Here is a 14,003-nt window from a genome sequence, read left to right as displayed (position 1 = left end):
GCAAGAGAGGTCAATATTCATTATCACTCAATAAATGTGCAGTTCTAAACAGTAGGTGTTATAAAAGTATAGGACAGATGAACCTCACCCTCCAGGAAGGTGAAGGGAGACTTAACTTAAGGGAGAAAAGTAACACTCTCCAGGCAGATGGAGCAGCATATGGAATCTCCTTGTGGATAAGAGTAGGAAGCACTGAGAAAGATGGGGTGCCCAGAGCAGAGACGAGCAACAGGACAGCTCCAAGAAGCTGGCAAGCCAGTGACTGAACCAAAGCCTCCCACGGGAGCAAGCAGAAATAAACCCTCAGTTCAAACCTGGGCAGCTATCTCTGGACACCACCACTGCGCTATCTGCCTTATCCTACAGCAGTCTGCTCAAGTATTTCCACCCAAAATGATGGTGCACACCTTTAAGCCCAGCACTTGAGAGGCAGAGGTAGGATCACCGTGAGTTCGAGGCCACCCTGAGACTACAGTGAATTCCAGGTCAGCCTAGACTAGAGACCCTACCTCAAAAAAAAAAAAAAAAAAATTACCAGGAAGGTGCCCTTTCTCACTTTGCTGGCTCCCGAACTCCCAGGTTCTGATAAACCTTCCCTCTCCCTGGGCTCAGCTCAGCAGGACTGAGAGGAACCCACCTACTCCCACTTGGACTCTCTACCCTCCTGCCCCCACATGGCAAGCGCTCCCTGCACTTTGTTTTTCCTTCTCTTTACATAGTAAAGTGTCTCTATACCTTAAAAAAGAGGATATAATGTAAATTTACATTAAACTCAAATTAATGTAAGACTGATTTGTACAGTCACAAGTCTTTTAGAAAAACACTGCATAAGAATCAGCTCTAAAGGTATAAATTTCAAAACAATTAACTAGAAAACTACCCTAATATCACAGCCTATAAAATACAACAACTGTAGTAATAGATGCATCAATAGAGAAATCTCAAAATAAAAAATCAGCAGTCTTACATTTGGCAAGAGTAACTGATGTCGCTTTCTTTTTTCTTTTCTTTTCTTTTCTTTTCTTTTCTTTTCTTTTTTTTTTTTTTTTTTGGTTTTTCAAGGTAGGGTTTTACTCTAGCCCAAGCTGACCTAGAATTCACTATGTAGTCTCAGGGTGGCCTCCAATGCATGGTGATCCTCCTACCTCTGCCTCCCAAGTGCTGGCATTAAAGGCATGCACCACCATGCCTGGCTGTCAATGTCACTTTCAACTATACCATAGTTGATTAAACTATGTCTTTGGGCTGGGAAGATGGCTCAGTGGTAAAAGCATTTGCTTGCAAATACTTCTGACCTAGGTTTGATTCTCCAGTACCCACATAAAGCAAGAGGTACAAACTGACATATGCATCTGAAATTCATTGGCAGTGACAAGAGGCCATGGTGTGGTCACTTATTCTCATTCTCTCTCTCTCCCTCTCTCCTTGCATGACAAGACATTTATATTCATTTTACTATAGCTGATTATAATGCACGCCTTTTGTGTATGTGCAAATTTATGTACAATACACAATGAATAGCTAGAAGTGAAATAGCTGAGGCCAAAGATTTACAGCTTTTCTTAAAGATTTATTTACTTATTTATTGGAGACAGTGAGAGAGAGGGGGAGTGAGAGAAAATAGGTGCACAGGGGCCTCCAGCCACTGCAAATGAATTCCAGACACATGCACCACCCTGTGCATCTGGCTTATGTGGGACCTGGAGAACCAAACCTGGGTCCTTAGGCTTCACAGGCATGTGCCTTAACTGCTAAACCATCTCTCCTGCCCTTTTTATTTATTAGAGACAGCAAGAGAGAGGGAGACTTACAGCTTTTTGAAAGCTTCTGGAAATACTCCTCACTATTTACAAAAAAAGTCACATTTTATACTTTTACTAGTTGCGTCTGCTTCTCCTTCCCCATGTTTACAATTTAAAATACCATTTTATTCTTAGTTGCTACAGACTATTCAGTTTAGGGTTTTTTGTTTGTTTATTTGTTTGTTGAGGTAGGATTTCACTCTAGCCCAGGCTGACCTGGAATTCACTATGTAATCTCAGGGTGGCCTAGAACTCATGACAATCCTCCTATCTCTGCCCCCCAAGTGCTGAGATTAAAGGTTTGTGTCACCACACCCAGCTTGTTATGGACTATTTATTCTGTTTCAACTTCCTACTTGTCCAATGCCAATGTTCCCATTTTTTAAATTATTGTAGTTTCTGTACACTTTAATAAGTGGCATATCAAGTCCTGAAGACCCTTCATTGTTCTGTTTTAAAATTGTTCTTGGTGGACTAGAGAAATGGCTTAGTGGTAAAGGTGCTTGCCAACAAAGCCAAAGGACCTAGGTTCAATTCCCTGTGCCACATAAGCCAGATGCACAAGATGGTTCATGCTTCTGGAGTTCATTTGCAGTGGCTAGAAGCTCTGGGGTGCCTATTCTCTATCTGCTTCTTTCTCTCTCAAATAAATAAATATTTTTTAAAATGTTCTTGGTTATTCTCATAATTATCATTCTCAAAATATTCTCAAATTAGTGAATCACATTTTCCTTCTATCCCCCCCCAAAAAAAAGATAAGAAGCAAAGAGAGATTTTTGATTAACATTACAAGACTATGAAAAAGAAATTTCCACCTTAACCACAGTAACTCTTTGGATTGAAAAACAAAGCCTTTTAAATTTTGGTTCTTGGACTGGAGAAATAGCTTAATGGTTAAGGCGTTTGCCTGTGAAACCAAAGGACCCAGGTTCAATTTCCCAGATGCACAAGGGGGGCACATGCATCTGCAGTTTGTTTGCAGTGGCTAGAGACCCTGGCATGCCCATTCTCTGTCAGTCTCCTCTCTCTCTCTTTCTTGGAATAAAAAAAATAATTTTGGTTCTTTATATCCTTCAAATAAAGTATACAGAGCTGGCTGTCATATAGCTCAGTGGTAGCCTACTATGTGAGACCCTGGGGTCAATCACCAGTACACACCCCCCCCCACACACACACACACAATTCTTCAAACAACATATAAAGTAAGCTGGAGAAATGGTTTAGTGGTTAAAGCACTTGCTTAAAAAGCCAAAGGACCCAGGTTCGATTTCCCAGGACCCACGTAAACTAGATGCACAAGGGGTCACATACATCTGGAGTTCGTTTACAGCTGCTAGAGGCCCTGGTGTGCCCATTCTCTCTCTCTCTCTCTCTCTCCCCCGTAACCTCCACCTATTTCTCTCTCATATAAAGAAAAAAAAATTTTTTTATTAATGCATAAGGCTTTCTTTATAAAATAGTGTATGTGCTGGAGAAATAGTTTGGTGATTAAGGGGCTTGCCTGGAAAACTTAACAACCCAGATAACGCCAGATGCAGTGTGCATGCATCTGGAGTTCATTTGTAGCAGCCAGAGGCCCTGGTGCTCCTCATTCACTCTCTGTTTACAAATAAATAAACTGAATTTTAAAAAATAGTGTATATTTCTTATTAGATTCCTATAATTTATTCCTACAGTAGGAGGAGTTGTTTGATTTTGGGCTAGCCTCATACACTAGTGGTCCTCTGCTACCAAGAGCTGGGATTCTAAGCACAAGTCACTATACCTGACTTATTCTTACAGTTTTTTGTTGTTATGCTTTCTTTCTTTTGTTGTTGTTTTATTTTTGTGGTTCTAGGAATTAAAACTAAAGCCTGAGGGCCAGAGAGATGGCTCAGTAGTTAAGGAACTCATCTGCAAATCCCAAGACCTAGATTCAACTCCCCAGTATTCATGTAAAGCCAGATGCACAAGGTGGTACAAGTTTCTGGAATTCATTTGCCATGGCTAGAGGCCCTGGTGCTCGCTTGTTCGCTCTCTCTCAAATAAATAAAAAAAATTTAAAGCCGGGTGTGGTGACATATGCCTTTAATCGCAGCACTCTGGGAGGCAGAGGTAGGACAATTGCCTTGAGTTTGAGGCCACCCTACATAATGAGTTCCAGGTCAGTCTGGGCTAGAGCAAGACCCTACCTTGAAAAGCCAAAAAAAAGCTAGGACCTTAGGCATTCCAGGCAAGATTTCTACTACTGAGCTACATCCCAAGCCCCAGTTTTTATTCCTAATGAAACAGAATCCCTTTTCTGCTTTTAAGCCCATCACTGCTGGTATAAAAGCCAGCTTACAAGAGATTCACTCACTGGTGTACACAATCATCTTACTGGAACAACTATTGGTTCTAACAGATTCCTATACCCCCCAACCCAGAGGCTTTCTTCCTAGAATAGCACATTACCTGCAAATAATCTTCTTGTTTTCATTCTAACATTTACACTTTTTCTTATCTTACTTTATCAGTGAAGGTAAGAGATGTATTAAGGCTCTCTCTGTTTTCCCTAAGAGGAGAAAAAACACTTAACAGTACCTTCAAATAACATTTTTTTTAAATTTTTTATTTATTTATTTTTATTTATTTATTTGAGAGCGACAGAGAGAAAGACAGATAGAGGGAGAGAGAGAGAATGGGCGTGCCAGGGCTTCCAGCCTCTGCAAACAAACTCCAGACGCGTGCGCCCCCTTGTGCATCTGGCTAACGTGGGACCTGGGGAACTGAGCCTCGAACAGGGGTCCTTAGGCTTCACAGGCAAGCGCTTAACCGCTAAGCCATCTCTCCAGCCCTCATATAACATTTTTAATTCTATTGAGAATTCTCTCCAATTACCAGTTTGCCTAAATTTTGATCCTGAAATGCTAGGTTTTTTTAGCTGCTTTGTAGGATTTATGAATTATTTCAAAGGTCTTTTCAATTTTTTTCTCTAGGTCACTGACTATTTCCCAGTTTGTTGGATTTAACACAAGTCCAAATACAAAATAATCTCTTAAATGAACTGATTTTGAAATAACCATTTCCCTATTGTCTTTATTTTTAAGTTTATGTTTTTATTTTATTGAGAAAGAGATAGAAAGAGGGAGCAAGGGACACACACACACACACACACACACACAGAGAGAGAGAGAGAGAGAGAGAGAGAGGGGATGAGAATGGATATGCCATGGCTTTCAGCCACTACAAACTCCAGATGCATGCACCACTTTGTGCATATGGCTTATGTGGTCCTAGGGAATTAAACCTGAGTCCTTTGGCTTTGCAGGCAAATGCCTTAACCGCTAAGCCATCTCTCTAGCCCTTAATTAGCTTATTGAGAAAAAGAATTCTGCAAGTATGACAATGGAAACCAAAAGACAGGGATAAAATAAGTAAAATTGCTTACTCAAATATCAATAAAAGTAAGTTCTTTTTAAAGGTAGGGCTAGGGAAATTGTTAGCAGTTACAGCATTTCCCTGAGAAGCCCAAGGACCCCGATTCAATTCCCCAGGACCTACATAAGCCAGATGCACAAGGGGGTATATGCGTCTGGAGTTCGTTTGCAGTAATTGGAGGCCCTAGTATGCCCATTCTCTCTCTATCTCTCTGCCTCTTCCTCTCTCTCAAATAAATAAAAATATATTTAAAAAAAAAGGATAGGGCTGGAGATATGGCTTAGTGGTTAAGGCACCTGCCTGCATAGCCTAAGGACCCAGATTCGATTACCGGTATCCACGTAAGCAAAATGCGCATGGTGGTGCATTAGTCTGGAGTTTGTTTGCAGTGGCTAGAGGGTCTGTCATACCCATTCTCTCTCTGTATCTGCTTCTCTCTCTCAAATAAATAAATATTTTTTAAAAGAGAAAGATAAAGTAAGCCAGGCGTGGTGGCACACCACTCAGGAGGCAGAGGTAGGAGGATTGCCGTGAGTTCGAGGCCACCCTGAGACTATAGTAAATTCCAGGTCAGCCTGAGTTACATCGAGACCCTACCTCAAAAAGACAAAAAAAAAAGAAAGAAAGAAAGAAAGAAAGAAAGAAAGAGAAAGTAAATTCAGGCTGAAGAAATGGCTCAGCAGTTAAGGTGCTTGTCTGCAAAACCTAAGGAGCCAGGTTTAATTTCCCAGTACTCACATAAAACCAAAGGCACAAAGTGGCACATGCATCTGGAGTTCACTTGCAGCAGCTAGAGGCCCTGGCACATCCACTCTCTGTCTCTCTTCTGTCTGTCTCTGCTAGCAAAAAAGTATATTAAAAGATTAATTTAGAGCTGGGCGTGGTGGCCCACACCTTTAATCCCAGCACTCGGGAGGCAGAGGTAGGAGTTCAAGGCCACCCCGAGGCTCCATGTGACTTCCAGGTCATCTGGGCTAGAGTGAAACCCTACATTGAAAAACCAAAAAAAAAAAAAAAAAAGAAAGAAAGAAAAGAAAAGAAATAATGCTGAACATGGTGGCACACACTTGGAGGCAGAGGTAGAAGGATCATGAGTTCAAGGCCACCTGGAGACTACATAATGAATTTCAGATCAGCCTGGGCTAGAGCAAGACCATACCTCGGAGAAGGAAGGAAGGAAGGAAGGAAGGAAGGAAGGAAGGAAGGAAGGAAGGAAGGAAGGAAGGAAGGAAGGAAGGAAGGAAGGAAGGAAGGAAGGAGGAAGAAAAGAAGGAAGGGAGGGAGGGAGGGAGGGAGGAAGGAAGGGAAGGAAGGAAAAAAAAGAAAAGAAAAGTAAACTCATGGTGGTACACGCCTTTAATCCCAGCACTCGGGAAGTGGAGGTAGAAGAATCACTGTGAGTTTGAGGTGAGCCTGAGACCACATAGTGAATTCCAGGTCATCCTGAGCTACAGCCAGGATGACCCAACCTCAAAAAAAAAAGTATAGTCTATTCAACAATTTTTTTAAGTATTTATTTGTTTATTTATTTATTTGTTTGTTTGTTTTGAGAAAGAGAGAGAGAGAGAGAATGGTCAAACCAGGGCCTCTAGTCACTGCAAACAAACTCTAGATGCATGTGCCCCCTTGTGCATCTGGCTTGTATGGGTCCTGGAGAGTCAAATTGGGATCCTTTGGCTTTGCAGGCTGGAGCCTTAACCTCTAAGCCATCTCTCCACCTACAAATATTTAATTTTATATGTGCATTATTTTTTTTTTTTAAAGTGTGTCCCAGCCAGGTGTGGTGGCACACGCCTTTAATCCCAGCACTGGGAGGCAGAGGTAGGATTGCTGTGAGTTCAAGGCCACTCTGAGACTCCATAGTGAATTCCAGGTCAGCCTGGGCTACAGTGAGGCCCTACCTTGAAAAACTAAAAAAAAAAAAATAAGTGTGTTCCATACAGAGGGACTCAGGAAAACTCTTAAATAAATGTTCAAATATCCCCTAAAGAAACTATATTCTCTTGGGTAGTTACACATATACCCTCTACCTGGGATATCTTTATTCAAACAGAAAAACACCAATCTGTCATCACAACTCAGCTTTAAGACTAACTTGTTTGGGGTTGGAGAGATGACTCAGCAGTTAAAGGCACTTGCTTGCAAAGCCTGATGGCCCAGGATCATTCCCCCCTAGTACCCACATAAGTCAGATGCACAAAGTGGCACATGCATCTGTAGTCCACTTGCAGTTGCAGAAATCCCTGGCATGTGCCCATACTCCCTTTCTCTCTCCTTCTCCTCCTCTCTCTCTCTCCCTCCCCTCTCTCTCTCAAATAAATATGAATATTTAATGCAAAATCACCTGTGTGTTCCAAGAAGCCCTTTTTAGGTCCTCACCTCAGTCTGAGATAGATGTCTGCCCACTACTCCCACAGAAGTACACAAACCTTCTTAGACTACCACCCAACAACTAATATTCATGCCTTTCTCCCCATAAACTATGCATTGCTTGAAAATGTCTTTCTCGTGTTTCCTCAACATGCATAGCAATGTCTAACATACATATAGCAAGAAAATGATCTAGAATGAATAGCCAGAGATTGAATTCCAGATCCCAAATGGCTATAGATCCTCAGGCATATTACTTACCATCTATCTCTGAATCACCTGTTCATCGTATTTACTTTACAAAATTGGTGTAAGACTTAAAGAAGTTCTCTACAAACCTACAGGTTTGCAGATAGTTTCAAAGACAATAACCAAGTTCCATGGTATAAAATGTAGGAAGGGCTTTGAATGTGGACCAGTGATAAAACACTTGCCTAGAGGTAGAAGTAGGTGTGGCTCTGTTTTGATCCTCACAGGCACGCAGGCATGCAAATAAATGAAAAAAAAATTTTTTTTAATAATGAATTGTTCCTTATTCCAGGGCTTATAAAGTTCATATAAATATTTTTCACCCATTAGGTCCAATGTAGTACTTTATATTTGGCAGTTTATCCAATAACCTGAAAAGGCCTGAATATAAATGTGCCACCTACAGAAATCTCCACCCAAATAATAAAATATAACTTATATTTAATATGTTATATGATATTTACTATATCCCAGCACTTGGGAGGCTGAGGTAGAAGGATTTTGAGGCCACCCTAAGACTACATAGTGAATTCCAGGTCAGCCTGAACTAGAGTGAAACCCTACCTGGAAAAACGGAAGGGAAAAAAAAAAGGTTTTGCTGTGTTTATAGCTCATGCCTGTAAACCCATTAGTCAGGAAGTTGAGACAGGAGGATTGCCACTAGTCTGAGGCCAGCATGGGCTACTCTAAGTGAGTTCGAGGCCATCAGCCTGGGCTTCAGAGTTAGACCTAGTGTGAGGTAATGGGCTGGTTGCGGATAGGTCTCCTCAATAATTTGCTGTGATCTACTTCTTTGATTTGTTTCCTTCACCTATAGGATGATAGGAAGACTTTGCAGTTCTTTTTCCTTTTTGGGTGGGGGTGGTTTCAAGGTAGGGTCTCACCATAGCTCAGGCTGACCTGGAATTCACATATGTAGTCTCAGGGAAGTAGCCTCAAACTCATAGTGATCCTCCTACCTCTGCCTCACAAGTGCTGGAATTAAAGGTGCACACCATCACATCCAGCTATGTAGCCCAAATATCAAAAAAGTGTATTTGCACCAAGAAATTTGTTTGCAATTTCATCCTAATGTTCATTCTGGTCTCTCTAAGGACTCTACTCTAAAAGATCTCTTAAGATTATTTTATGAGGGCTGGAGAGATGGCTTAGCACTTAAGTGCTTGCCTGTGAAGCCTGAGGACCCTGGTTTAAGGCTGGATTCCCCAGGGCCCACGTTAGCCAGATGCACAAGGGGGCACACACATCTGGAGTTCGTTTTCAGTGGCTGGAGGCCCTGGAGAGCCCATTCTCTCTGCCTCTTTCTCTCTGTCTGTCACTCTCAAATAAATAAATTTTAAAAAAAATTTTTTTTAAAGATTATTATATGAGTGGGGGAATGGAACTATACGAAGATAATGGGCCAGGCATGGTAGTAGCAGGATCCCTGTGAGTTAGAAGTCATCCTGAGATGACAGAGTGAATTCCTAAACTGTGTGTGGTGGCACGTGCCTTTAATCCCAGCACCGGGGAGGCAGACATAAAGAGGATGGCCATGAGTTCCAGGCCACCCTAAGACTACATAGTGAATTCTAGGTCAACCTGGGCTGCAGCAAAGCACTTGCCTTTAATCCCAGCACTGGGGAGGCAGACATAAGAGGATGGCCATGAGTTCCAGGCCACCCTGAGACTACACAGTAAATTCTAGGTCAACCTGGGCTGTAGCAAAACCCTACCTCAAAAAAAAAAAAAAAAAAAAGCCATAGTGCATTCCAGGTCAGCCTGGGCTAGAGTCAAGAAATCCTGGCAAGCAAATGCATGTGCACACATAGACAAATAAACACCCACTTATAAAGCTATGCACAAGCTGCGTGTGGTGCACACCCTCGATCCCAGCACTTGGGAAGCAGAGGTAGGAGGATGGCTGTGAGTTCAAGGCCAGCCTGAAACTACATAGTGAATTCCAGGTCAGCCTGGGCTAGGATGAAACCCTACCTTGAATAACAAAAACAAACAAACAAAAGAACATACACACACACATTGGGGGGAGGGGCCCAATGCTTAATAATTGAAGGAGCATTAACAATTTTAGCGAGCCCCAAACAAATTATTCATACCCTTTCTGGTCCCACTATCCTATAGGTTAAGAACCAAAACAGATAAACCTGAGTTTGAATCCTCACCTTATCACTAGTTTGGTTAAATTATTTGCAACTACATGCTTGGGTTAGCCTACAAAATCAAAATGAATGTAATATCTCACAGTTACTGAGCATTAAATAAGAAAATACATATGAAATGCTTGACACAGTGCCTCAAACACAGTATGTTCTCAATAAATACTAAGTGATTAATAATTATAATAAATTGGAATACAGCTCTCACACTTAGGAAATAATGCAACAATTGCTATTCTTTTGAATAGTAGGTGGAAGTTGCCAAAAGGTAACTGCCTTTTGTTGCTGTTTTTTGTTTTTCTGAGGTAGAGTTTCACTCTAGTCAGGCTGACCTGGAATTCACTATGAGTCTCAAGCTGGCATTGAACTCATGGCAATACTCCTACCTCTGCCTCCCAAGTGCTGGGATTAAAGACATGCACCACCACATCCAGCAGCCTCTTTTGTTATTATTGTTGTTTTACTTTTAATTTTTTTAAATATTTTTCTTTATTTATTCATTTGACAGAGAAAGAGGGGGAGAGAGAAAATGGGCACACCAGGGCCTCCAGCCACTGCAAACTAACTCCAGATGTGTGCGCCCCCTAGCGCATCTGGCTAATGTGGGTCCTGGGGAATCCAACTTGGGTCCTTTGGCTTTGCAGGCAAGTGCCTTAACTGCTAAGCCATCTCTCCAGCCCTTTATTTATTTGAGAGAGACAGAATGGGCCTCTAGTCACCGCAAATAAACTCAGACGCATGTGCCACCTTATGCATCTGGCTTCATGTGGGTGCTGGGCAATCAAACCTGCATACTTGGGTTTTGCAGGCAAGCACCTTAACAGATAAGACATCTCACCAGACCTTCCCCGCCCCCCAAAGGTAAGGTCTCACTCTAGTTCAGGCTGACTTTGAATTCACTATGTAGTCTCAGGGTGGCCTCCAACTCCTGGTGATCCTCCTACCTCTGCCTCCAGAGTGCTGGGATTAAAGGCATGTACCAGCACACCCGGCTCCTGATCTTGCTTTGTTTTTGAGGTAGGGCCTCACCCTAGCTCAGGTTGGCCTCAAACTTAAGGTGATCCTCTTACCTAAGTCTCCCAAGTGCTGGGATTAAAGTTTGCATCACTATTACCCAGCTTTTAATTTCCTATTGTTTTCATCAATACTTCTCGCCCTGGAAAGATAAAAGGTATGTAAGCAGCTATCTAAGCAGTACAGATAAAAGACTGTGGAGTAGAGTGGAAAGAGACCTAACACGAGAGTCTCACAGAAGTGAAGACAAGACCTCATTCAGCACTTGGTAATCATGGAATACTGGCCACTTACACGGTAGCTCTGTGCAAAGCTGCCTCAAGGACTCACGAAACAAATCATGTAAAGCATCAAGCCTAGCCCAGCACTCAGTATAGAACTCAGTACTCTCTTTCTTACCTTCTTTATACTGTTTTATTGTTATTTTTTTTATTTGAGTGAGACAGAAGCAGAGAGAGGGAGAAGGAGGGGGAGAAGAGGCAGGTAGGGGCACACCAGGGCCTCCAGTTACCGCGAAAGAACTCCAGATGTATGTGCCACTTTGTGCATCTGGTTTACGTGGGTCCTGGGGAAATCAAATCTAGGTTCTTTGGCTATGCAGGAAAGCACCTTAACTGCTAAGCCATCTCTTCAGTCCATTAACCTTCCTTTACAGTTGATAAAAGCCAACCTCACCAGGGAAGAGGGAAGGTACTGTCAAGCACTAATACTAAATTCTATCAGGCCAGTGGTACACACAGTTGAACATCCTACTTTAAGTACTAAAGCGCTGTCGTGTTTTTGAGTCATATACTTCTTTCAGATTCTCATGAATGAGGACCCTTCACTCCTAGGGAAAAATCGGGGATCACGAAGTCCTGTATGTATGTCAGGGATTTTAATAAACTTATTATGGGGACATTTGTTAGTTCTTTCTAATCTTCTTACTTTGCAAGAGTCTGGGAATGGTATCTAGCCGGTTTTGTAGAAAACTGATACATTAACTTTACCATAAGGAAGCAACTAGAAGTAGGCTTCTCAACCTCTAAAGACGTTAAAATATTTGGTTGTGTATGAAGACAAAACATGACGGAACTAAAAACTATATTAGAATTAATTCAAATATTCTTAAACGCAAGGCTCCAGCGCAATCCTTAACACCAGCTTTAGGAAAAAAAAAAAACAAAACTGGCTGCATCCAATTCTTAGAAAGTCTGAATCATTTCGAGTAAACAAATGTTGCCTTTAAAGTTCCAAACATCTATGACCACGGAAGCGTCATATTTACACACATGCACTAAGGTGAGCCAGCGAACATAAAAGTTCACTGAGTAATCGAATGCAGTTTATCCTTTCTTTTGCTCCTTGCAAGGAATACTTTTTTTTTTTAAATCCTTTGACTTGCACTCCTCAAAACCTTAACCTCCTCCTCATCATCATCGTTTATTTTTCGCTGTAGTTGTTATGAGTTAAGTTAAAGCGTACCACAGACTTAAGTTCTCCAACAAGAGCAACCCACCCGGGGGGGGTGGGGGGAGTGTTAGGGGGTGCTCGGTCTCGCATCCAGCTTTGCCCCGACGACCTTGGTCCCAAAGAGATGAGCGTCTCTGCCTCCGGTGGGTGCGTCCACGTGCCGCCGGCTGCGGTCGCCGCGGAGGCAGAGAGCCGGGAGAAGCCGCCGCTCCGCAGCCCCTCCGGCGGACCGCGCCGCTCCGCAGCGGCCGCACCGCCGCACCCGCGTCGCCCCGCAGCCCGCGGCGAGCACCCTGCCTGCCTCCCCGCGCCCGCTCCACCGCCCGGGGCGCCCGGCACGCGCAGGGCGACGCTGGCCGCGCAGGGAACCCTCCATCCTACACCGCCCCATCGCCCGGCCCGCCCGCCCGCACGCCCGGGGACCGGAGCGGCCGTGCACGAGAGGGCAGCCGGGGAAAGTGGGGCGGCGGCGGCGGCGGCGGAGGGTGTGTGGGGGGGGGGGGGACCACGGCGCCAGGAAAAGTCGGACGGGGAAGAGAATCCTGCGCCACGCCACGCCACCGCCTCCACTCCCAGGGCTCCCGGGGAGGCCCCTGTCCCGGTGGCCAGCGCCGCGGGCAGCAGGCCTCGGGCGGCCGCAGGCTCGGCCCGAGCGGCGCGGGGCCCGCGGGCGGCGGCGGCGGCGGCGCGGCGTCCTCACCATCAGAACTTTGGCCGCGTTCTCCAGCTGAGCGATCACTTCTGGGGGCCCCAGCGCCGCCGCCATCATGGTCTCTCTTCAATGACGCGCCATGCGCTGCATTCTGGGAGCGGGCGGCGCGGCCGGCCAATCGCCGCCGCGACCCCGGGGCCGCCGCAGCCGCAGTGGGCGTCGCGACTTCAGCGGCGGGGGCCGTGCCGCCGGGTCGCGGGCAGCCCCGAGCCGGACGGGCGTGAAGCGGGCCGCGGCACCGGGGACGGGAGGGGAGAGGAGAGGAGAGGAGGGCGGGGAGGTGTGGGTCGCCGGCCGCCCCGCGCATGCGTGGCTCGCCGGCGCCGGCCTCGCGCTCCCGGGTCCCCTGCGGTCCGCCCGCCCGCCCGGGTCCGGGGCTCGCGGTGCCCGGGCCGCTCTGGGCCTGCGAACCGCTCTCCTCCAGCGCATCTTCCCGCCCTCCCGGCTCAGCCGCTCGCCCGTCCTTTCCCCCGAAGGGAACCCTCGGGGATAGACCGCTTGCTTCATCTCCGCCGCGCTCCTTCGGCGGGACGGTCTCGGGCCTCATTCGGACGCGTGTCGTCGCGGCGACATCGGAGCAGGAAGACTCACACCCGTGGAAGCACGGGCGAGCTTCGCTGTCTTAGGGCGATCTGCGGGGACAGGCAGAAAGCAAGACCTGGAAGCCCTGACTCGGGCATCCTGAATCCAGTAAGAACTTCCAACGGCCCGCCAGCTTCGTCGTGCTTAAGTTCGTCGTGGGAGTCCTGCTGATGGAACCTGTGGTGATAGTTGATGTACAGTGTCGGCGGTGCAGCCTTCTCTCCAGTGAGGCAGACGTGTTTTGAAGATGTCTTTATTTACTTGTGA

The 14,003-nt window shown here is 45.2% G+C and overlaps 1 protein-coding gene across 2 annotated transcripts in view; it reads right to left on the bottom strand.

The window, feature by feature from the left end:
- Xpo4 (exportin 4) overlaps positions 1 to 13,232 on the bottom strand; it is a 126,467-nt gene extending 113,235 nt beyond the window's left edge. For both annotated transcript variants that reach the window (XM_045154135.1, XM_045154136.1), the window contains exon 1: positions 13,143 to 13,232. In XM_045154135.1, coding sequence (XP_045010070.1) covers positions 13,143 to 13,211 — 69 coding nt within the window. In that variant the 5' untranslated portion in view covers positions 13,212 to 13,232. The remainder of the gene's footprint in view (positions 1 to 13,142) is intronic.
- Between the last annotated feature and the right edge of the window lie 771 nt (positions 13,233 to 14,003).

The sequence above is a fragment of the Jaculus jaculus genome, chromosome 7, assembly GCF_020740685.1.
Source record: "Jaculus jaculus isolate mJacJac1 chromosome 7, mJacJac1.mat.Y.cur, whole genome shotgun sequence".
In the NCBI taxonomy this organism is placed as follows: Eukaryota; Metazoa; Chordata; class Mammalia; order Rodentia; family Dipodidae; genus Jaculus; species Jaculus jaculus.
This window is presented reverse-complemented; position numbering and strand designations above follow the sequence as displayed.